Source organism: Heteronotia binoei, chromosome 15 (assembly GCF_032191835.1).
Source record: "Heteronotia binoei isolate CCM8104 ecotype False Entrance Well chromosome 15, APGP_CSIRO_Hbin_v1, whole genome shotgun sequence".
Classification (NCBI taxonomy): Eukaryota; Metazoa; Chordata; class Lepidosauria; order Squamata; family Gekkonidae; genus Heteronotia; species Heteronotia binoei.
The window spans coordinates 30,008,648-30,032,502 of record NC_083237.1 but is presented as its reverse complement, the minus strand read 5'-3'; the positions used below and the strand labels follow the sequence as shown (position 1 = coordinate 30,032,502).

The 23,855-nt window shown below is 42.9% G+C and overlaps 1 protein-coding gene across 1 annotated transcript; it reads right to left on the bottom strand.

Annotated features, from left to right (window-relative positions):
* Positions 1 to 71: 71 nt before the first annotated feature.
* On the bottom strand, positions 72 to 14,725 carry LOC132584217 (ADP-ribosylhydrolase ARH1-like). Its single transcript, XM_060256029.1, has 7 exons — positions 14,471 to 14,725; positions 3,339 to 3,437; positions 2,222 to 2,327; positions 2,059 to 2,138; positions 1,670 to 1,853; positions 432 to 646; positions 72 to 308 (listed from the first exon to the last, which is right to left on the bottom strand). The coding sequence occupies exons 1-7, from the start codon at positions 14,661 to 14,663 to the stop codon at positions 145 to 147; spliced, it is 1,041 nt and encodes a 346-aa protein (XP_060112012.1). The 5' UTR covers positions 14,664 to 14,725; the 3' UTR covers positions 72 to 144.
* Between the last annotated feature and the right edge of the window lie 9,130 nt (positions 14,726 to 23,855).

The following is a 23,855-nucleotide window of genomic DNA, read 5'->3' as shown; positions in this document are numbered from 1 at the left end:
GGCAGTTTCTGTTCAGAAATTCATCACCTGAAATTTCCCTCCTGTAGCTAATAACACCAGCACACACAAGATTTGTAAATACAGCTCTAGTTTATTCTACAAAGAGCAGATCTTCCACTAGGAGTCGGGGATGCCAGATGGCTCTCAGACACGTTTCTGTCCCCAAGCGAGGTCATAGAGATGATCAGCCACAGTCACCATCCTGTCTCGATATTCAAGCTCCCGATAGTTTCCCTCTGGGACCCCCCTGAATCCGTGAATGAGACCCCAGCAGCTTGCCGCAATCACCCCTGTAGAGTCACTGTCTCCTGTGAGATGGAAAAACCAAGAAACACAGAAAGAAAAAAGCATGAAATGCAAAGCAGTCAGCTCTGGGATGGGATGCTGGTTAATACAGGGCTCTCATTGGTTGGGTTCCCTCCCTGACTCACCACCATGGAACATGGCCCGGCTGCACAACTCCGCCCAACTGTCCCCTGCACTCAACAGAGCATCATAGGCAATCATGGGGGCATCGTGACCACTCCGCCCAGCCCAGCCATCCAAACTGAACGTTTTGTAGATGTCATCTCGTTCAGCAGGGCCATAAGCAGGAGGAAAACGGGCAGGGCCCTGGCCACTGGCAAGACCCCGCTCCGAGAGGTACCTAAAGGGGAGAGGGGAAATTGGTGGGGCCATAATTGAAAAACCCTTCCCTATCCTTGAACCTGGAAGCCACTGACAATTTTCGCATTTCTTTATTTATTACATTTTAAAACCCATCTCTTAGAGGGGGTTATTTTTAAAGAAAGAACTCAGGATGGTGGACATGCTCCCCTTTTATGGGGCTCTTTCACACTCATTTTTGTTAGTTTTGGACCCCTTTTACTTCACATTAATTTCCTTTTCCATACATGGTTTGCTCCCTCTAGTGGTCACTTCAATATTGCATGCATTTCTGGCATATTTTGCTGCAGTTTTAAAGTGCAGGGAAACACGAGGATATAGCAGCATCATATGAAAACAACCAGCAGAGGGAGACATGTGGAGAAGAAAAAAAAACCCAAAGCAACAAAGGCACGCAAGCAACAAAAATGAGAGTGCAGAAGAGACCATCCACACAGCAAACCTGTGAAGTAAGTTAAATGGAGACATGGCTACTGTTAAAAGGAGTAGGGTCCTCCTAGTCACTCAGTCCTGTTCACAAGGAAGTTATATAATTATGTTTTGGGGGAGGGGTTGGGGCAGGGGTTTGTGTGTGCATGTGTGTGCAAGCCTAGAAGTCATGGCAACTTCTGGTGACCCCTACTGGGACGTGGAAGATGTTCAGAGAAGTGGCTTGATACAGCCTGCCTCTGCCTCCCGGTCGTGGTATTCCAAAGAGGTCTTCCATCCAGGTACTTGCCAGGGTCGAACCTTATATCACTATCTTTATTGAAACGTTACAACTTATCCACAAACACATCACTATTTCTCTTGTTAGGTAACTAGTACCGTAGCTGCTGTTCTGCAATTATCCGCAGGATATCTGGTCATTTATTTTATAATCAGGTTTCTAGACTTCCTGATGAAGGAGGAGAAATTTGAACCGAGAGTTAAAAAAAAATATTGGCACTTTAGAACTGTATTCCCCCAAACAATTTTCATATTCCTCCTCCCAAAAAGACCCCTCTCCCCGCAAAGTACTTACCACTCCCATTTCTCCTGAAAATAGGGCCACGCACTTACATTTGATTCCGTCTCAGCTGCAGCATTCTGGATATATTCTAAGGCAAGGGGCAGAGTCTTGAGCAACTCTGACCCCCAACATTCAAGGGGGAGGCCCTGCACAGCAAAGGCAGTGAAGAGGGCAGGAGCCAAGGCCCCCAGATAGCCTGTAATAGAGAAAAGGCAGAGTGGGTTTTGTGGCTTACGTATTTGTTTTTTAAAAATCACATTCCCATACCTTCACTTTCAGAATCCTCTAGGCCAGCTTTCCAGTCCTCAGCAAAGCCTTCCAATCTCAGAATTTTTACTGTTTCATCTACAGCCCCAGAATGCATCTCATGATGGATCTGCTGCCCCGCATTTCCTCATTACCTGTGGGATGGTGATGTGTCATTCTCCCACTTTCTACGCTGACTTTGACCAAAGTGGTCAGATCTGAAGGATGTGGGTACCTGGAAGAGATGTGGCTGTGAGTCAATACGGAGTTTCTTCAGGTCTGCAGCCTTCTTTGACCCCATCACACACACCACGTTACCTGAGCCCAATGCACATGGACCTCATGGCAGCACCACAACCTGTTGCACTCGGGTTGAAGGGAATGCGATATCCACCTGGCTCCCCAGGGCGCAACTGGGACGTTCCTATTAGAAGAAGAGAGATGCCTTGAGATGTCTAAAGGCCAAAAGACGTAGGACATCTGGCAGTATGTTGTCTTTTTTTCCCCCAGAATGAGCTACAGAAGTAAAAATAGTAGTGGCAGGGTCAGAGGGGATTCTTTATTCTTTCCTCTCTGGTAATTTTTCTGGTAAAAATTTCCTCCCCATCTGTTTTTTTTTCCTTATGGGAGAAAAGAGATTATCTATTTTCCTCTAGGTGGACGAGGAGGAAGCAGCTCATGGGTGATTTTTTTAGGGAGAGGGGGAACAATGTAGGAGAGTGACTGAGCACCCTGGCCTCCTCACCATGTAGGTTTTCCATTTAGATCACAATCTCTGCTAAGGTGCTCTGTAAAAGGGAGGGAAAGTCAGCAGTTAGCTGCACACAGCTAATAGCACACAGTGTGGCCCTTAGTGCAGTGCTAGTGCGAATCTCAGCAGGAAGCCCCTACTTCAAGTGTCCCCTCAGCCACAAACTCAATGGCAGCCTAGACTGACTATACCTCTCAGCCGCACTTAACACACACACACTTCCTGTGATAAACAGATCATAAGAAAAACCACTTATCACTGTGAGAATTGCTGAGATGTGATGTTTTCTGAATATGTAGCAACAAGGCCAGATGAAAACCTTTTCATAACTAAAACAGGAAGGAGGGAGAAAACCTTGTCCTGGCAGTCGAGAGGGATAGGGGCTACTTTGTTGAACTCCAAGCTGAGAAACAAAATAGCAGCCATTTCCACAGTTCCTTGTACATAAGCAAAGTAGGAAGAAATGGGAAAAGGGGCAAAAAGGGGGGGGGGCGGAATGAAACCACAATCTCCTAGTGGGAGGGAGGGAAAAATCCCTTTCTGACTTCATGTGTGTTAGAATACAAATTTCAATAAACTTATTCATGATTAAAAACAACAATAACCCAGACCTGAACATGAAAATGTTAATTTTCAAGATAACTGGATTTTGGTAACTTGCAGTATAGAATGGTATCTAATTACCCAGAATGCTTGTGGGACCTGGCTTCCTCCCCTCCATATCCTTCATGGCTTCAACATAGCAGCTGGCCAGTTCTTGGAGCAGAGGCTCTCCATTCTTCCCTGAGGAAGAACATTAATTTAAATACTGGTTTAATCTTAAAACCTCTTCTTTCCCCACAACACCCCCCCCAAAAAAATTCCTTTAACGCTATCTTTACCCTTCATCAATTGCTGCCACATGTACAGAAGCTTTCATGAAAGGCACAGTGGCCATCTTGAAGGCACTTCCCTTACCACCTCACCTCACCACACTGTGGGGCTCACGCGCTTGAGCCCCCAGACTCCACAAAGCCCGAAGACAGAAATATGGGAGGATCATGCATTTGATCAGCCTAAGCCGCCCACGTTGTGTCTGAAAGGCTAAAAGGGCATCTTACACTCGTATTCTTGCTTCCTTTTGCTGACACATGTATTCTTGATAAATTGCTGGCTGTGTCAAATCTTGGGGGCTTTGAAGACATGACTTCATGGACATATAACTTCCTGTCAGGGCTTTTGTCTGTTCGATGCTGTAAGCTGTTTTTTATTTCTGGCGCTACTGAGGCAGCAATAAATAAACCCTTGCTCAAAGGGGCAAGGCAGACGCATTCGCTCCTAAACACGTGTTGAGAGTCTTCATTCCTACATGTGGCGCTCGGAACAGGGACAGCTCACTGAAGCAGACAGCTCACTGAAGCAGGGACAGCTCAGCTCCCGGGACAAGGGAGGGCTCCTGCTTTCAGGTATCCTGGCACAGCCCAGCAGCTCAGCTCTACTTACCAAACGCCTGGAAGAGGCCCCACATGCGCATTTCATCGTTTTCAAACGACCCCTTCATTTGGTAAGTAATGGGTGGACAGTTTTCTCAGGCTGAACAGAAACATCTAGGTGAGTTAAAGTTTTTGATCCAAAAGTCAGGCGGATCTGTGACTTATGGCCAACTTAAGACTCTGTTATAAGAGATCAGTAAGCAATGCTCCTGGTTTAAGGGAGGTCCCCTTAAACTTCACGACTGGGAGAAAATAGGGAAGACCCTTCACACAGAGCCCCGAGCTTCTATTGAACTTCTGCAAACCTGGCATAAATGCAGGTATGCAGTAGAGAAATTTATGCCCGTTTCTAACCCAAGCCAGCTCTCTAAAGATTGTTCCCTCAAATGCACTGGTGCTCAACTTGTGCCCCCTGCCCCTCCCCTTCTTCCTCCTTCTTTTCCCCCTCCTCCACCCACAGATCCACCCATGGGCCCACCATCTAACGCCCTGGGACGCATGGTCTGTGAAGTTTTAGAGAAGGAACTTGATCAGGCTAAATTGGAAGATGTCCCAGAATTGGCAGAAATGTTGTCTATTTGCCCTGTATATTTGACAGGAAAAAATCTGGCTGATGTTCAAGGGCATGACTCTAATAGGGCTTATACAAACCTTGCTGTTGTGCCTAAATGTGCTTTACAGGACTTTGCTAAGGTAGCTACAGAAGGGAAACCAGTCCATAGTTTTGCAACAGTCTGTCACAAGAGGCAAGACCTCTATTTAAACCTTCTCAACTGTCTTCAGGCAGCAATCAGCAGACAGGTTAATAATCCCGATGCAGCAGGAAAATTGATGATGAAATTGCCCAAGGAAAATGCTAATTTGGATTCAAAAAGAGCCCCGTGGTGCAGAGTGTTAAAGCTACAGTACTGCAGTCTTGAGCTCTGCTTACACCCTGAGTTTGATCCTGGTGGAAGCTGGATTCAGATAGCTGCCTCAGGGTTACTCAGCCTTTTATTTTTCTGAGGTTGATCAAATGAGTACCCAATTTGCTGGGTGGGGGGGGTGGGAAGTGTAAAAGACGCACTTTGCTTTGTGGCAATGCTCAGTGCAGCAGGCTGAAATCACACAGGCTTTCAATTTAAAAGTTGATGCCTTATATGCACTTAATTTGATTCATCAAACTTCCTGGTACATGTATTTCTCCAAAATGACTTTAATTTAATTGGCTATATTTTTAATCTTGCAGGTTTTAAATTTTTGTTATTTTTCTCATTGTTCACTATTTAAAGTCATTTTAATTTTCTTGGTGTGATTGCTCAGGGCAATACATTTCCTGATAAGACTTTAAAAAATGTTACTTCTGCTATTTATTTTTTTCTCTTCCTCAATCATAGCTATTTTTACTAAAATGCCAAAACACTAGACAAACCGTTCTTATTGCTTTTGCCTAGACTTAGCAAAATTGTTCGCTTGTGTTCACGTTGGGCTAATAATCCCAGGACTGAGTCCCCATTCCTCCACTTACAACTGCTGGAGTGACCTTGGGCGGTCATAACCCTCTCAGAGGTTGTTCTGGTTAAGAGCAGTTTCTGTCAGTGCTCTCTCAGCCTCACAGGGGGAGGGCAGAATTTAGATCCAAGGTCTTCTTCTGCTATGGCTGATAGCAGCTGATGTACCTCTGCTCTATATTTTTATCTAGTCCCCTCTTGGGACTGGCTATGCTTGTAGCTGCCACCACCTCCTGTAGCAATGAATTCTACATGTTAATCACCCTTTGGGTGAAGAAGTACTTCTTTTTTTTTTCTATTTTAGCCTGACTGCTTAACAATTTCATTGAATGCTTAATAGGAACCAAAAGCAATTGGCACACATACCCATTTTTTTTCCTCATTGCTAATAACTCTGCTCTGAACTTGCACACCAGCCCTGCAAGGTGAGCCAAGTACAAACAACAGGCTTGTGCAATGAAGACAGAAAAACAGCCCAAAAAACTTTACTGCCATTAGAGGACAGACAGACATACAAGCGTATTTTAAAAACCCCAGCCAGATTTTTTTTTACAAAAGTTGCTCCTTCCCCCATAGCAGAATTTTTTTTTTAATTAAAACAAAGACGTGTTTGGAGCCATTTTTTTTCTCTCTGCATTTAGACAGAAAACGAGCAGAATTTTACTGCGCAATAAATAGTTTAGTGGGTTTTTTGCATAAAGTTAAGGCATTTAACCCTTTCTTTTCATGGGGAAAAACAAAGAAACAAACATTTTTAAATCAGCCATGTGATATAGAATTGATTTTGTTTTTTTCTTAATTTAATTCCCTTGTGTTACAATATTTTCCAAAATTAAGTTATGGTCTCACATGCATATACACCAGTAGTAAAAATGGCCCTGGTGACTTCAAATTGCCCATAGAAGCGTGCATCGAAAACCTGTCCCCTCTGGAAACAGCAATAACAAGCGATGGGTTCCAGACATACATCCTTCCTGCTACAAGAACACAAAAGGGGGGTGATAACAGACCTGTTTTTCTGAATTTGTTGATTTTTGTACACAATGAAACATTTAATTCCAGCATGGCATTTCATGTAATTCCACAGGTCAAGCTATCGTGGAACATGCTAATCATACATTAAAAACCACTCTTTAAAAACAATTAAAAGGAGTGAAAATGAGGGTTCAAATTGAATTTTGTCATTAACTTGGCATGATCCAGTTCCCCCTTTACCTGGGGGTGCAGGCATGCTACTGTGTTTTCTCTTGCAGGTCCTATTCGCCTGGCTAAAGATGGCATGGCATCAGAGTCTTCTAAATCTGATTCTCAATTTCAATCTCAGCCTCAAACGCTGGAAGAGGCTGGGCAAGAGCCTTCTCCAGAAAATTTGATGGCTGCTGTTTTTGCAATTTGTCCACTGTGATGCTGACAAACAGTATGGACTGTCTGCTAGAGTCTCGAGGTGGCGGGCCTAGCTTGCTTGGGAAATTATAAATGTTTGTATGCAAATGCTAGAAGTGTCCGAAGTAAAATTGGTGAATTGGAATGTTTAGTGTTGGGAGAAAACATAGACATTGTGGGAATTTCAGAAACTTGGTGGAATGAGGAGAATCAGTGGGACACGGTGATTCCTGGATATAAGTTATATCGGAAGGATAGGGAGGGAAGGGTTGGAGGTGGGGTGGCTCTGTATGTCAGAGAGGATATACGGTCCAGTAAGACTGAGGTCAGAGGATTAGATTCCCTTTTAGAAATGCTTTGGGTTGAAATAGAGGGCCCAAAAGGAAATTTAACTATGGGAGTTTGTTATCGCCCGCCAAATCAAAAGAGAGAGGACGATTATAATATGATGGAAGGATTAAAGATAGCGGCTAAACGTAAAAACTGTGTCGTAATAGGTGATTTTAACTACCCGCAGATTGATTGGGTCAATATGTGTTCTGGTCGAGAGAAAGAGATTGAGTTTCTTGATGCTCTCAATGACTGTGCTATGGAGCAGATGGTCTCAGAACCTACCAGAGGTGGGGCGATCCTGGATCTGGTCCTAAGTAATGCCCAAGACTTAGTGAGAGACGTAAAAGTGATTGCGCCGCTTGGGAACAGTGACCATAATGTTATTGATTTCACCGTTTGTATAAATAGGGAGTTGCCCAAAAAGCCCGCCACAACCACATTTAACTTTAAAAGGGGTAAATTCTCTGAGATGAGGAGGCATGTGAGGAGGAAACTGAAAGGAAAGGTAAATACGGTCAAAACCCTTGGGGAAGCTTGGAGACTATTTAAAACTATAATCCTAGAAGCTCAGATAAAATACATACCACAAGTTAGGAAAGGCACAAACAGGTATAAGAAGAGGCCAACATGGTTAACAAACAAAGTAATGGAAGCTGTAAAAGGTAAGAAGGACTCCTTTAAGCGGTGGAAAACCAGTCCGAGTGAGATTAATAAAAGGGAACACAGGCAGTGGCAAATCAAATGCAAGACTGTGATCAGGCAGGCAAAAAGGGACTATGAGGAGCATATTGCAAAAAACATAAAGACCAACAATAAAAATTTCTTCAAATATATTAGAAGTAGGAAACCAGCCAGGGAAGCAGTGGGGCCCTTGGATGACCATGGGGTAAAAGGATTACTGAAGGAGGATGGGGAAATGGCTGAGAAGCTGAATGCATTTTTTGCCTCCGTCTTCACCGTGGAAGATGAGAAGTGTTTGCCCGCCCCAGAACCACTAATATTGGAAGGGGTGTTGAAAGACCTGAGTCAGATTGAGGTGACAAAAGAGGAGGTCCTACAACTAATAGACAAATTAAAAACTAATAAGTCACCGGGTCCGGATGGCATACATCCGAGAGTTCTGAAAGAACTCAAAGTTGAACTTGTGGATCTTCTAACAAAAATCTGTAATCTTTCATTGAAATCTGCCTCCGTTCCTGAGGACTGGAAGGTAGCAAATGTCACCCCCATCTTTAAAAAGGGTTCCAGAGGAGATCCGGGAAATTACAGGCCAGTCAGTCTGACTTCAATACCGGGAAAGTTGGCAGAAACCATTATCAAGGACAGAATGAGTAGGCACATTGATGAACACGGGTTATTGAGGAAGACTCAGCATGGGTTCTGCAAGGGAAGATCTTGCCTCACTAACCTGTTACATTTTTTGAGGGGGTGAACAAACATGTGGACAAAGGAGACCCGATAGATGTTGTTTACCTTGACTTCCAGAAAGCTTTTGATAAAGTTCCTCATCAAAGGCTCCTTAGAAAGCTTGAGAGTCATGGAGTAAAAGGACAGGTCCTCTTGTGGATCAAAAACTGGCTGAGTAATAGGAAGCAGAGAGTGAGTATAAATGGGCAGTCTTCGCAGTGGAGGACGGTAAGCAGTGGGGTGCCGCAGGGCTCGGTACTGGGTCCCATCCTCTTTAACTTGTTCATAAATGATTTAGAGTTGGGAGTGAGCAGTGAAGTGGCCAAATTTGCGGATGACACTAAATTGTTCAGGGTGGTGAGAACCAGAGAGGATTGTGAGGAACTCCAAAGGGATCTGTTGAGGCTGGGTGAGTGGGCGTCAATGTGGCAGATGCGGTTCAATGTGGCCAAGTGCAAAGTAATGCACATTGGGGCCAAGAATCCCAGCTACAAATACAAGTTGATGGGGTGTGAACTGGCAGAGACAGACCAAGAGAGAGATCTTGGGGTCATGGTAGATAATTGTCAAGACAGTGTGCGTTTGCAATAAAAAAGGCCAACGCCATACTGGGAATTATTAGGAAGGGAATTGAAAACAAATCAGCCAGTATCATAATGCCTCTGTATAAATCGATGGTGCGGTCTCATTTGGAGTACTGTGTGCAGTTCTGGTCGCCGCACCTCAAAAAGGATATTATAGCATTGGAGAAAGTTCAGAAAAGGGCAACTAAAATGATTAAAGGGCTGGAACACCTTCCCTATGAAGAAAGGTTGAAACGCTTAGGGCTCTTTAGCTTGGAGAAACGTCGACTGAGGGGTGACATGATAGAAGTTTACAAGATAATGCATGGGATGGAGAAAGTAGAGAAAGAAGTACTTTTCTCCCTTTCTCACAATACAAGAACTCGTGGGCATTCGATGAAATTGCTGAGCAGACAGGTTAAAACGGATAAAAGGAAGTACTTCTTCACCCAAAGGGTGATTAACATGTGGAATTCACTGCCACAGGAGGTGGTGGCGTCCACAAGCATAGCCACCTTCAAGAAGGGGTTAGATAAAAATATGGAGCAGAGGTTCATCAGTGGCTATTAGCCACAGTGTGTGTGTGTGTGTGTGTGTATATATATATATATGGCCGCTGTGTGACACAGAATGTTGGACTGGATGGGCCATTGGCCTGATCTAACATGGCTTCTCTTATGTTCTTATGTTCAATTCACAATTAAATCCATGACTAGTCTCTATTGTTTGTATTTATGTATTTTGTCTCCTGTCCAGGCTATTAGTTTTACATTTATCACAATATTTCTATCTTACTTTGAATTGCTTCACAATTTTTATTCATTTAAATCTGAAAATTCCTTTTGTTGTTGGCTCTGAATTTTTTTTTTCTGAAAAGAACAGTGTTTTAAAATTCTACCTCACAACTTTTGGTTTAAGACCTCTTTTTATTTGAAATTATAGCATGTGTTATAAAAGAACATCTTTCCTTGGATAAAACTGTGCATCTTCTCTTTTAAGACTTGAAAATCTAATACCTTGTCTTATCAGTGACCCAATTACTCTCAGTGTCATGTTTCTCATAGAAATACCTTTTCTAGATCTGTTGGTAATTCATTAGGCAGAATTCTTGAAAACACTTGGTCTTCATTAGAAATCTGGACTTTAATAATGTTCTGCATTCCTCAAATGTATATCTTCATTTGTTCTCTTATAGTTATTTCCATCTATGAACTGTACATATCAATCTTCATATTTAGCTATTTGAACATAAGAACATAAGAGAAGCCATGTTGGATCAGGCCAACGGCCCATCCAGTCCAACACTCTGTGTCTCACAGTGGCAAAAAAATTTTTTATATATACACACACACTGTGGCTAATAGCCACTGATGGACCTGTGCTCCATATTTTTATCTAAACCCCTCTTGAAGGTGACTATACTTGTGGCCGCCACCACCTCCTGTGGCAGTGAATTCCACATGTTAATCACCCTTTGGGTGAAGAAGTACTTCCTTTTATTCGTTTTAACCTGTCTGCTCAGCAATTTCATCGAATGCCCACGAGTTCTTGTATTGTGAGAAAGGGAGAAAAGTACCTCTTTCTCTACTTTCTCCATCCCATGCATTATCTTATAAACCTCTATTATGTCACCCCGCAGTCGACGTTTGTCCAAGCTAAAGAGTCCCAAGCATTTCAACCTTTCTTCTTATTTGGTGAACCTCTTAACTGTGGAAAGAGGCATCTACATGCATATCTATTTTATTTTTTTCCTTTATAGTATCTTGTTAGAGTTTGACCTTTTCTGAGTGTTTTGTTTAGAAAATCCTTTCTATATTTCATGTTCTTATCATGGTAGAACTCCAGTTCTGCTTGATTTTGTGTTTCAATCCAGTCTGCAGTCCTGGCCAAGCTTGCTACTGGATAACACATTTCCATTTGCTTGTTTTAAGTTTTAGCCTTTCCATTATTTCAACCATTCTTCATCAAGGTGCATGTTTTAGCACCCTGCTTTATGCTTCAGTTCTAAATTCTATCTTTGCACTGCCACACACATCTTCTTGGCTGTGCAAGTTCCTTACTAGGTTTTCTCCTAAGTTTATATATATATTGCATGCTTATTATAAATAGATTTAAGAATTGTTTTGTGTTTTTGACCAAATATTAACCATAATTTGATTTCTAGGATTTTCTCATTGTTTTATTAAGTTTGTTCATCTTTTCTTTCAATATCCTGTGCAGGAAATCTGGACCTGAAAGTCAAGTTTAAATGCATGTTCATTATGATAGTTTTAAGAATTGCTGGTATGTCTGTTAAGAATTGTTTGTTTAAGGATTAATTATTTGCTTTTAGGATTTTGTTATTTGTTGAAACCCACTCTCACACCTATGTGAGACCCACAGAACAAATTTTGAATGGGCTGGCACAGAGAAAAATGGGGTTCAGTGGGACTTGATCAACCCACTGATTTCCAATGGTTTAAATTATCTGATCCAGTTCTCAAATCCTTTTGGATCTGATCCTTCACATACATATATGTTAAAGCTGGCATTGTTCTCTTGAGGCCTCAGTTTTATTTTGTTTGTTTTTAAAGTTTTTTCTTATTTTTGACAATTTCATATGTTCCAAAGCTATAGCAAAAAATTTTCTTCCTTTTTTGTGACCATTTTCATAATCCAGGGGTAATTCCAACTCTGGTAATCTCTTTTTGGAGCTCCAATCTTGTGTACAATTTCATGTTTTCTTTTTAAAAAATTCATATCTGTTGCAACAAGGTAAAAAGCCTCTCATGAATCTCTATGTGCATGCTTTTTTATATGGATGTGCACTAGCCTGAATCATAAGAAGTGATGCATAAGTTTATATTGTGGATTTGTGTCCTGTATAAAATTTATAATGATGTATAAAATTTGCCTTTTAATATTGAAAGGACAGAGACCTTGTCAAACTAAAACTCCATGTGAGGAGAAGGAAGTCTCCAGTCCAAAACAAGTGTGGTAGTTTATCTAATATGCGTAACCATATCTCAACAGGGTTGAGTTCAAGTTATGGCAATTTGTGGACAGCCAAGAAAAGCTTTAAAAGAAAAGAAAAAAATCTATTATTGTTATTTTGTTTGTTTGTTTCTCCAAGTATGTTCTCCAGGCTCTTCCATATCTACCCAGATGTCCTAAAATTTGCTTGGTCATGCCTCATTGATGTTGGAAGGAGGGCCTCCCCAAAACCCCATCCAAACTGAGTTATGGAGAAAACTTATTTCCAGGAAAATTCCTCTGCCCAGCAAAAGGCTAGCGGCCCCAGTGAGATCACAATAAGCAGCTACACGGCCACTCTCAAGTTGTACTTCCAGATAAAAAGAATTTTTTTTGGCTGCAATAGAAACCCATTTCCCTGTAAATCCATAAACTCAAGAAAGAAGACCTTTTGTTAGACTAAGGGGGGAGGGAAACAAGAAATGAACAGTAAAATGATTTTTATATTGTAATAATGAGCCAGTATGGACTGCACTATTTTCTCCTATGTTAATAAGCCAGTATGGACTGCCCATTTCTGGCCATGCTCTCACTTATGTCTGAATGTGTGTATCTTGATCACCTAGGCTACAATATGTTACTTGCCATAAAGGCACATGAATTGATTCCGTTTATAACATGTCACTTGCATATGTCCCTCATTATTGCTTATGTGCCTAGAAGTTAAGACATTCATCTTGTATTTTTGCATCATAACTAGTAATGTTTATTGATAAAAAACGAGCTTTCCCTCATACATATAGAGCTTTCCCTCATACATATAGAGCTTACTTTTTGGTAATTGACATTCCCATTCCCCTTTTGTCTCAACTGTGTTTTAACCTTGGTTGTTTGAAACCTAAATGAGAGCACATCATGCAATTTGGTCTACACTCTCCAGAAACTGTACAGTGCAGAAGGGGGGAGAACTGATACCAGGGTGCTATTATATAAAGAGGGTAGCCTAATTTTAACAGAGACCTGGTGGGCCCTCTCACGCTAGAGGGGGTAACCTAGCCTTACAAGACATGGTGGGCCCTCTCACGCTAGCCTGCATACCCAGCCCCATGATGGAGACTTAAACAGCTCTCTAGTGGAAGGCTGGCCTGCCTAGCCAAAAGTATGCCTCTGAATAACCCTTCTCCACCTATCTATGCATCTTTTCTGGACGGAAAAAAATTAAATACTAAGATGTGCCAGTGTGAATGCATAAATCCATCATTGTTTGTTTCCCACCTGTGGCTTATCCATTACCCCATCTTTATTAGTACACCTTTTTTTATTAACTTATTATTTCATTCCTTCCTGGGAATGTCAAGATCAAATTGTTATTTTGCTGCCCTTTGCAAGCAGCCATATAAAAAAGAAGAGAATGGGATGCGGGGCTCACACGCTTGAGCCCCCATACCCCACAAAGCCTGAAGACAGAAATATGGGAGGATCATGCATTTGATCAGCCTAAGCCGCCCACGTTGTGTCTGAAAGGCTAAAAGGGCATCTTACACATATTCTTGCTTCCTTTTGCTGACACATGTATTCTTGATAAATTGCTGGCTGTGTCAAATCTTGGGGGCTTTGAAGACATGACTTCATGGACATATGACTTCCTGTCAGGGCTTTTGTCTGTTCTATGCTGTAAGCTGTTTTTTATTTCTGGCGCTACTGAGGCAGCAATAAATAAACCCTTGCTCAAAGGGGCAAGGCAGACGCATTCTCTCCTGAACACGTGTCGAGAATCTTCATTCCTACACCACACCCAACACAACACAAGCATTTCCTGTTAGGGGATTCCCTACCCTAGCTCCTGCTTCCCGCCACTGACCCTTTGGCTGGCAGGAGAAAAATAATGTAAAAAGAAATCAACATAGGGTGATAGTATGGCATCACTTCTAAAAGAAACCCAGCAATTATGTCAGTCTGCTCTAAAAACTGTTGGAAATATTATGGTTTTGCCATAGTGTTTCTGGTGATTCCTAGAGAGGCATGATGTCACTTCTGGGAAAACCCCAAAGTGACATCATACTGCAGCCCAGAAGCATCCTCCACCCATGTCCCCCAGACTCCTGCCAGTTGCCAGCCAAGTCTAGGCTGGCACTAGCACAGTACCATGAAAGAGAAGGGCTATTGCCAAGGAAAAAGGCAAGGCTGTAAGCCAGCCAACATTTCCTGCTACTTACCAGTGGCCAGGGCCTCAGCGGTAGCAAGGTGCAGCACAGTGTCATCACTAACAGGCCAGTCAGGGAGAGCCACACAGACCTGGTCGAGTCCCCCCATTTCCTGGAGCTCCTGGTGGATCTGAGGCCCAGAGGTGCAGTATTCCCAACGTTGATTGCGATAGCCGAGAGCATCCCCTGAGCCAGAGAGCACCATGGCTGCACGATAGGCTTCCTTGGAGGGAACCTGGGGGCTGCAGTGAGAAAGGACATAGGATGATGTGTCAAAGTCATGATTTTTGTGTGTGTGTGTGTGTAAATAAGGTGAATTGTGTGACCTGCATAGATTGAGCTCATTAATGTAATTATATCTCTATGCTTTGAGTGTCAGACTTGGTCTGGGAAACAACAGGTTCAAATCCACACTGTGCCACATGTGGTTGCTGGATGACTTTAGGCTAGTTGTTCTCTCTCTCTTTCAGCCTTACCCAACTCACAAGGTTGTGAGGATAAAATGGAAGAAGGAAGGATACTGTTGTAACTGTTTTGAGTGCTCACTGGGCAGAAAAGCAGAGTATAGAAGTCTAAATAGCCTACAATAAAATAAATAATAAAATAAAATGCAACAAGGGGGGAGGAGCCATGCCACATGCTATAGTCCTAACCTTTGACCATATGAGAGTCTGACTGTAAGATAGGTGCCAACAATATTAGCACAACTGTATGAGAACTATCTTTGTTTGGGGAAAGAAATGTCCTTTCTCCACCAATGCAACATAGCGCTTAGAATGCTGGGAAACTTTGACACCCTCTTCATGTAACCAATGGAAACTATGCATGAGTGACAGTTAAATATTCCCACACAGAGACATGAAAATCATAGGGTCTTGGGCATATAAGTGGTTTGGTATTTAGGGACATGTATTCCTAATGTGTTGGGGTCTGGTTAACTGTATGGGTCTTCATTTTAACTAGGGCTGCTTCAAGCTCATCTATAGACCAGGTAAGGTAGTAGCAGAAAACCTCTGAATCCCAGAGCCAGGAGGCAACATTAGGGATGGCCTCAGCCTCTATGCCCTGTTGTTGGCCTCCAGAGAAACAGGATGCTGGACTAGATGGACTGGTCTGATCCAGCAGGGCTCTTCTTGTGTTGTTAATAAATAGAAATGCTTCAGAATTTGTGACAAAATGGGTTGCAGGTCTGTGTTGGAAAATACCTAGAGAATTTGGGGGTGGATCCAGAAGAAGGTAGGGTTTAGGGAGGGTAGGGGTCTCAGTATCTACAGTGCCATAGAGTCCACTCTTCAAAGCAGGCATTTCCTCCAGGGGAGCTGATCTCTGCCAGCTGGAGATCAGTTGTGAAAGCAGGAGCTCTCCAGGTCCCACCTGGAGGCTGGCAGCTCTGTTTTCTTCCCCTAAATCCCAATCTATTTAGGATTAAGGGGGAAGGCTCCGAAACCAAAAAGAGACAGTTTTTGCCCTCCTGATTGCTGCTTCTTTTTTCCAAAGCGAATCACCGCAGACAGACATGCTTCAGTATGTGGACACATACAGGGCCTGATCCAAGGCAACTGGTTCCACCACATGATCTGAAAAGTTACATTGTGAATTTCTTGCAGAAAACTGTTAATAATTCTTTATCACGTTATTGTTATTATTATTGTGAAGAGTGTTGGGATGTGTCAAACAGGGGAATCCTAATCAAATTTATGTACTGAGAAGTCCCCTTTTATTCAATGAGGCTTCCTTGGTGGAAAACATTCTTAGCATTGCAGCCATTTAGCTTCAGAATAGTATTCCCAGAATCATTCACTACTTTAAAATTGTTTATTTATTTACATTAATTTGTATTCTGCTCTTTCCCAGGAGCGGGCTCAGGGCAGATAACAAAGGTTAAAACAATTAAAAACTACAAACTAAAACCATAAAATACAATAAAACAAACAGTATATATATGTCACCTGCGGTTGTTTCCATTGGGCGCATTCTATATATCAGTAATCCCCAGTCAAACTACCTAGGCCTGTACTGTAGATAGATCCAAATAGCCATGTTGGTCTGAAGTAGTAGAACAAAATAGGAGTCGATTGCACCTTGTAGACCAACTTAGTTTTAGTTGGTCTTAAAGGTGCAATCGACTCCTATTTTGTTCTACTACCTAGACCTGTGTACTTTAAAAGTAGAGAAGGAGGATGTTTGAAAGCAGCAGTCAAAGCACCACTGGGCAAAAGGTTAAAAAAAAATCCCAAACATTTACCCTATATCATATGCTTCACAGATCTCATCCCGCATTCTCGTGCTTTTAACAACTCACAGGACAGACCAGAAACACACAAGGCAACACTATCCCCCTCACTGCATGCTGGAGAAGGCGACACCATTTGAATTTCCACCTGTCATGCAGCTGTCAAAAACCACGCCAGCCCTTCCGGGTGGGAGGAATAGTAGCTTTCTCTCCAGCCCACGCTGCGGGCGCTAACTTTAAAAATAACTAGCGTCCTGTGCCTTTAAAGGCGCCTTGATTTGGAGACGTCATCACGCTCCACTCCAGTCTCCGGGCCTAGAGACTTCTGCTGAGGATTCCAGAGCAGAGCAGGCCAGGCCACCCTACCCCCTAATACCCCTGGCTTACATGCACGTCTTAAATGCATTACGGTAAACAACGGAGTTGAAGCAGTCGTCTTTATGAAACGGGCGTCGGTTACAATCTTGTGGCGCGTGTATTAGATATATCATGGCGAAACCTGGAAATGGCCCGCGAATACCTTCCCGCAGGGCTTTAGGGGCAGTGCTGGAGGCGCACAGTTAATGCACCGGAGGGGAGGGGAACCAAAGCAAGGGGGAGGATGTCAGGATTTTTGGTTTTTGCAAGGAAAGGAAGGGCGCAGAAGCTTACGAGGCTGCCATATCGGTGCTGATCTGGTGACTGGGCGGCTGAGCGCGTCTTCTTCGGAAGTTCTTCCCCGTCTCCTCCAGCCGTCTGCCGTCCCCCGACACACCCCTCTTCTTGCTCACCTTCCTGCTGCAACAGCTAGGACGGCTCGGCCAAAGTCCGGGGGCTGGAGGTGGGGGACTCTTAAAGCGAAAGAGGGCTCCGCTATCTACACGAATCGTGTGCAGTGCAGTGATGCAGAATCGGTGCCCGAAACGAACAGGAGGGGGGGGGGGGCAGAGAATCAGGCGTCCAAGTTACCAAACGGAATAGTTTTATTTGTACGAGGAACATGGAACTGTGGCCACAGTTGCCCTGTTGCTCGCTTTTGCAACACTTTCACCAGGGCGCCCTACTTGGCTGGATCGCCATTGGAGGCCTCTCGTGGGCATTAGCTGCATTGGAATAGCTTCAGCTCCGCTAGCGGCCAACTTCCACGTGGGGCCAGCTCCCGGAATTAGAACTCCAGACAACAGAGACCAGCTCTCCTAGGGAAAGCCGCTGCTTTGGAGGATGGACGCGATGGAATTATACCCCACTGAGGTCCCATCCCTCCCTAGGATCCACCTCCCCCCCCCCATCTCAAGGCATTTCTCAACCCAGAGTTGGCAACATAAGGTGGTTACCTAGTGATTCCATTTGCCTAATGATTCTTCGCCACTTCCACCCCAAAGCCAAAGTATCACGAAAGGCCTTGGGCCATTCAGCATCTCCCCCTGTAATCTTCATGCCCTATAAATAGCCATTCTTAGCTGGTTTGGTATGGCCACACAAAGACAAACGGGTAATAGCTTCTAGGGACTTCTGAAGCACCTGCTGACAGTGTTCCCTCTGAGTTAGTATGAGCTAGCTCACAATTTTTTCGCCTCCAGCTCACATTTTTGTCTCCACTAAGGAAAAATGGGCTTAGAGCAAACTAATTCCTGCAGCAGCTCACAACTCTAATGCCAATAGCTCACAATTCTAATGCCAGTAGCTCACAAAGTAGAATGTTTGCTCACAAGACTCCACAGCTTAGAGGAAACATTGCCTGCTGGCCCAGTAAAGTAGAGACATCCCAGGACTGGTTAGTGTTGAAGGTTGCCTACCTCCAGGTGATTTATACAGAAAGAGATGGCTATACAGAAAAGTGATATTGTAACAAAAGGAAAAAACTGTATAAAAGTAGCAACTGTTGATACAAGCCTTGGTTTGCTACTCGATATTTTGAAACAAACAATTTGTTATCAATATTATTGACAAAAAACACTACACACTAGATGCCAGATTCTAACAACATTGGCAAAATTACAATAGAGGGTTGATTTTACAGCAGCAGCAATGGATAGCCTAGGTAACTCATCCATTTCATTCACTGCCTTCAGGCTGCAGTACACTAGGTAAAGCCTTGAATTCAATAATGGAATACCCAGTATTCCATTATTAGGGGTTATCACAGAGATATTTTGAATCTGGCAAAGGGTAGCCCCTAATGGAAAACTGTTGATCTCTGAGACTCCAACTGCAACTGTCTATACAACAATTAAAAGCTGGAGAGTGTCTAAATATATATTTGAAGGAAATACTGGGTATTCCATTATTGAATTCAAGGCTTTACCTAGGGTACTGCAGCCTGAAGAAGGCGAATGAAATGGATGAGTTACCTAAGCTATCCATTGCTGCTGCTGCTGTAACATTAACCCTCAATTTTGCCAGTGCTGTTAAAATTTGGCATCTAGTGTGTAGTGTTTTTGTCAATAATATTAATAAATTGTTTGTTTCAAAATACAGAGTAACAAGCCAGGACTTGTATCAACAGTTGTTATTTTTATACATTTTTTCCTTTTGTTACAACCTCCAGGTGATGGCTGGAGATCTCCCAGAATTACAACTAGTTCTCAGACTACAGCAGTCAGCTTCCTTGGAGAAAGTGGCTGTTTAGGAGGATGCTATAACAGCGTGCCTCGCGGTCTCACTGGATCGCTTCTATATGCGGCTTATGGCTACCCCAGCCCCTCTTCTGCCTCAGTTCTTCTTTTAAAATTTTACCTCACAGCTATGGAACTCAAGGGGAGGGTGTAATATGGATTTCTCACTACTAGTCTCTTTGGGGTTTTTGTTTTGCTTTCAGATGGATATAAACTCAGTTTGTAGGTAGGGGACCACAGCAGCTTTGATAGCTTTCCCAATATACTGGCACCAGAGAGCTTTAAAGTAAACCACAGAAATTTATTAACATACACACACCGTCTTCAACTGGGGAATGGGAAATATATACATGGGCTATATTGTATCTCAAGCAGTTAACAGTTTCTTCGTAGTTCAGGCTTTATAATATCAATTTCGCTTAGGTCTTTCAGGTTTCACAGATCATACAGCTTTCACTCTCCAACACTATTCTGGGCCTCTTAGGTATAATGTGCCAAGTCCCTTAAGTCGACTCGTGTCTCTTCTCCCGGCCCTTCAGACTTCTAGACCCACATTTTTCCCTCAACCACCTCTTTAGCTCTTAAGAGAAGTGTCTCTGTGTCTGTGACCTCTCAGGTCTTTTACTGTGACTCTTCTTTAGTCACACACAGCCCCTTGGCTGTCTTTATAGCTTCTCTCGAAGACTCTCCTCAGCTCCTGTCTCAGCTCCTTCTCAGACCAACTGCTCTCTTCAGCAGTCCCCCTCAGACTCCTTCTGACACTAACTGCCCTCAGCCGTTAGCTGTCAATCACCTCTGAGAGTTCCGAGCACTCTGGCCCCCACCCTCAGATCACCTGACACAGGCTCTATGCATCCTGCGTCCTTAGTTTTCTTGTTAACCCATTCATTACCGTCACAGATGCATTCAGTTACATGGTGCTCCACTGTCATCCCCTCCCCCACTCTTCAAACTCTGATCATCTCCAAATCTCCTTCCCAATCCAGAACTGGCAAGTCTAAGTTAGTATGTGTAAGAAGCAATCTTTATATCACTCGTGTGTGTGTGTGTGAGGAGAGCCACTTGGTGCCTCAGTGTAAGGCCCAACATAGCCTCTGATATTCACCTGCCCCAATCTGAGCCACTTTTTCATGAAATTCAAGCAAAGGGTCAAAAGCATCTCCAGCAAAAAAAAAAAAAAAAGCAACTAAAATAGACAAGATCGGGGAGAGGGGAAGCGTTGCCAGATCCAGGTTGGGAAATTGCTGGAGATACGGGGATGGTTTCTGGAGAGGACGAAGTACAGTGCCATAGAGTCCACCCTCCCGAACATCCATTTCCTCCAGAAGAGCTGATCTCTGTAGTCTGGAAATGAACTGTAATTTCAGGGTGTCTCCAGTTCCCATTGGAGGCTGGCATCCCTAATTAAGCCACAGAAGTTTAAGACAGAATTCCTTACTTATGCACAGAACAGTAACCAAAAAGCTCTGCTAGATCAGTCCAGCAGCCCACATAATCCAGCATCCTGCTTCTGAGAGTGGCTAACCACATACCACACCCCCTTCATTTCTGGGCACAAGCCGAGAGACAGGCAAACTGGACAGAACAGAAAGAGAACAGATGTTGCTGTGCACACAGTGGAGTGACAGGAAATAAAGGAGAATTTTATGGCAAAAATGCTTTGAATATAGGAAAACAAAAACACACCAGGCTCACAAGATTTCAAGAGCATATAACAGCTGACAAAAATGTTGCATATACTCAGATACCATGACACTGTATATATTAATAAATTGTGTATAACAAAGTAGTGAGTCATTGTTACAGAAGCAGTACAAAACTTCACAATATATGACTCCACAGACTGTGTACTAATTACAATGCCAGCAGTGGCGTAGTGTGTTTGTTACACAGTCTGTATAGTCATATAATGTATAGTTGAGTCTTTGTACAGTTTGCATAATAATGAGAGACTCAGTATTTTGAATGTAGGAAAGTCAGGACAGATCTTTAAAATAAAAAGGGGCCTTTGCTTTTCAGAAGGAAACATATCTCGTGGATGTTACAATGTGACCCTCATTAAAATCAGCCAGAGCTCAGTTAGCAACGTAAAGCATTGTATGTACAACAGCAAACATTTTCAGGCACTTTTGTAGGGAATAGAGTCAGGTGGGTAGCCCTATTGGTCTGAAGCATTAGAACAAAGTTTGAGTCCAGTGGCACCTTTAAGACCAACAAAGGTTATTTAAGACCAACAAATTATTCTGGGTATAAGCCAGGGGTGGCCAAACTGCGGCTTGGGGGCCACATGTGGCTTTTTCACACATATTGTGTAGCTCTTGAAGCCCCCACCACACCATCAGCCAGCTTGGAGAAGCCACTTAGAGAATACATTTAAAGTTGCTTTCTTTCTACCTCCTCCCCATCTATTTGTCTTTCTTCCTTCCTTCTCTCAAACATCTGATGTTCATGTCTTGCAACTCTCAAACATCTCATGTTTATTCCATGTGGTTCTTATGTTAAGCAAGTTTGGCCACCCTGCTATAAGTTTACATGGGCATGCACATATATCTAAAGAAGTATGCATGCACACAAAAGCTCATACCCAAATTAAACTTTGTTGGTCTTAAAGGTGTCACTGTGTCAAGGGCCCTTGCCATTTTTGCATCTGTAGTATACGGACTTGCTTTTTTGTTTTGGGAATTTGGGGGAGTGTATACTGTGCCTGCTTTGCTCTGTCTGTGTAACCATTATAAGTATCCATTTCTACCCTGTGGAGAAGACTGGAGCTGGTTTGCCAAGGTCATCTTATCTTTTCTCAGAGCCAGCTTAAACTGCTTATTGTCGGGGGGGGGGGGGGAAGTGAAATTGGTGTAAACCAATTTGTATTGATACCAGTTTATATGATATGTATTGATTTGTGCAGACTTTTGCACTGTAAAATTTGACAGGCTTCATAACGGCCTTAATGAGGGTATAACATTCTGGCCACCTCTCCGATGAGCCAGAACTGACACAGACTTGAATTGCTACTATCAATAAAGCCAACCTTCTGACAACCCTGAAGAACTACTTTAATTGAGGATAGTCCCAGAGCTGACACATTGGACTCAGAGTTTGTTCTTTTGTAGGGAATGTGTTATGAACATACAGGTTCTTCTTGTAGGAGATTTGTGACCAGATCTGTAATGATTTGAACTTATATGTGTGTGTTCCTTTAATTGCTGATAAGCTGCAGTAGAGAAAGGTGGGTGAAAGAGGGGGGTGAGTGAGGTGATTGGCTGGTGACTCAGAGTGTGGACAGAGCTAAGAAGTGTGTGGGGAGAGAGAGACAGAAGTCAGCCAGCAGTTAACTCTCAGCAGAGTATTAGCAGTTTTTACCATCAGTCGTGGTCAAGCAGCAGCCTAGGGACTTTGAAATCACAGTCTTCTAGTTAGAAATCCATTTAGTGCTGTAAAAGGCATTAAAGTTTCGAAAAAAGAGATTGATAATACTAAGGACATACTAGAGGCTAAACACATACTAGAGGCTAAACAGAGTCCACTCTAATACTGTCAAAGTATTATAAGAGTGTGTGAGAGAGAAGCTGACAGAACCTTGAGTTTAAGAAGGAACTGAGAGTGAGGAGTGTTAGTGAAGTGAATGAGTTTGACCGCACTTAGTAGTTATTAATTCCCACTGTTTTATCCACTGAAATTATTAGTTATACATCCTGAAACCAATATACTTTGTATACAAATAAAGTGTTCTTTTGCTTTATTAAAACCTGGATTCATATATTAGTATAACATAAGAGCCTCATCCGCAGGGCCACATAGTCCAATGAAGAGGCCTTAGAGCTTGGGCACAATTCAGTGAGGAACATTAAATGAAGTGTTTGGAATTAAATTCTTAATGCATTACATACATTAAGAGGGAAGTCATGACAAGATCTTATGGTGTTTTCCATGCCAGTAAAAAGCAGACACAACACGCAGTGGTTAGAGGCAGCCTAGTATGCAGAAGACTCCGGTTTTAACCTCCTCCGTGCCACCAAAGCTCACAGAGTGCCTCTGGGCCAGTCTCAGCCTTGCAGACCTAACCAGGGTTGTTGTGAGGCTAAAACAGGATAGAGGAATGCTGTAAGATGGTTTGGGTCCCCACTGGGCAGAAAACGGGGTACAAATATCTAAATAAAAATCTGAGGTGGTGAGAAGGCTGATGTGGATCAGGGCTATGGAAGATGTGAGGAAAGAAAGATGTGAATTAATTGCCATCCACCCACCCAAATGTCATTTGCCCAGCAGACATCTCCTCTTGAAGTGACTGTCACTGACAAAGGAAAAGAAACAGTACTGTAAAGGAAATCTACCAGTGAAACAGAAGCCTTTTGTAAAGAAGGGTGACTCTTTCTGTTGAAAATTCCAATGTGTGGTCATATCCAGGAGGGGTGTGTGGGGAGAGGGAAAATCTTTTGAATCAAAATATGAACAGTTTTTCATAAACATGTTTACCTACACACTTATTTCTGCTTTTAGTGGAAACCAAAACTGAAGATCCAACCTTTAATGATTACTGAAATTTAGCTATCTGCCCATCATGCAAACTGTT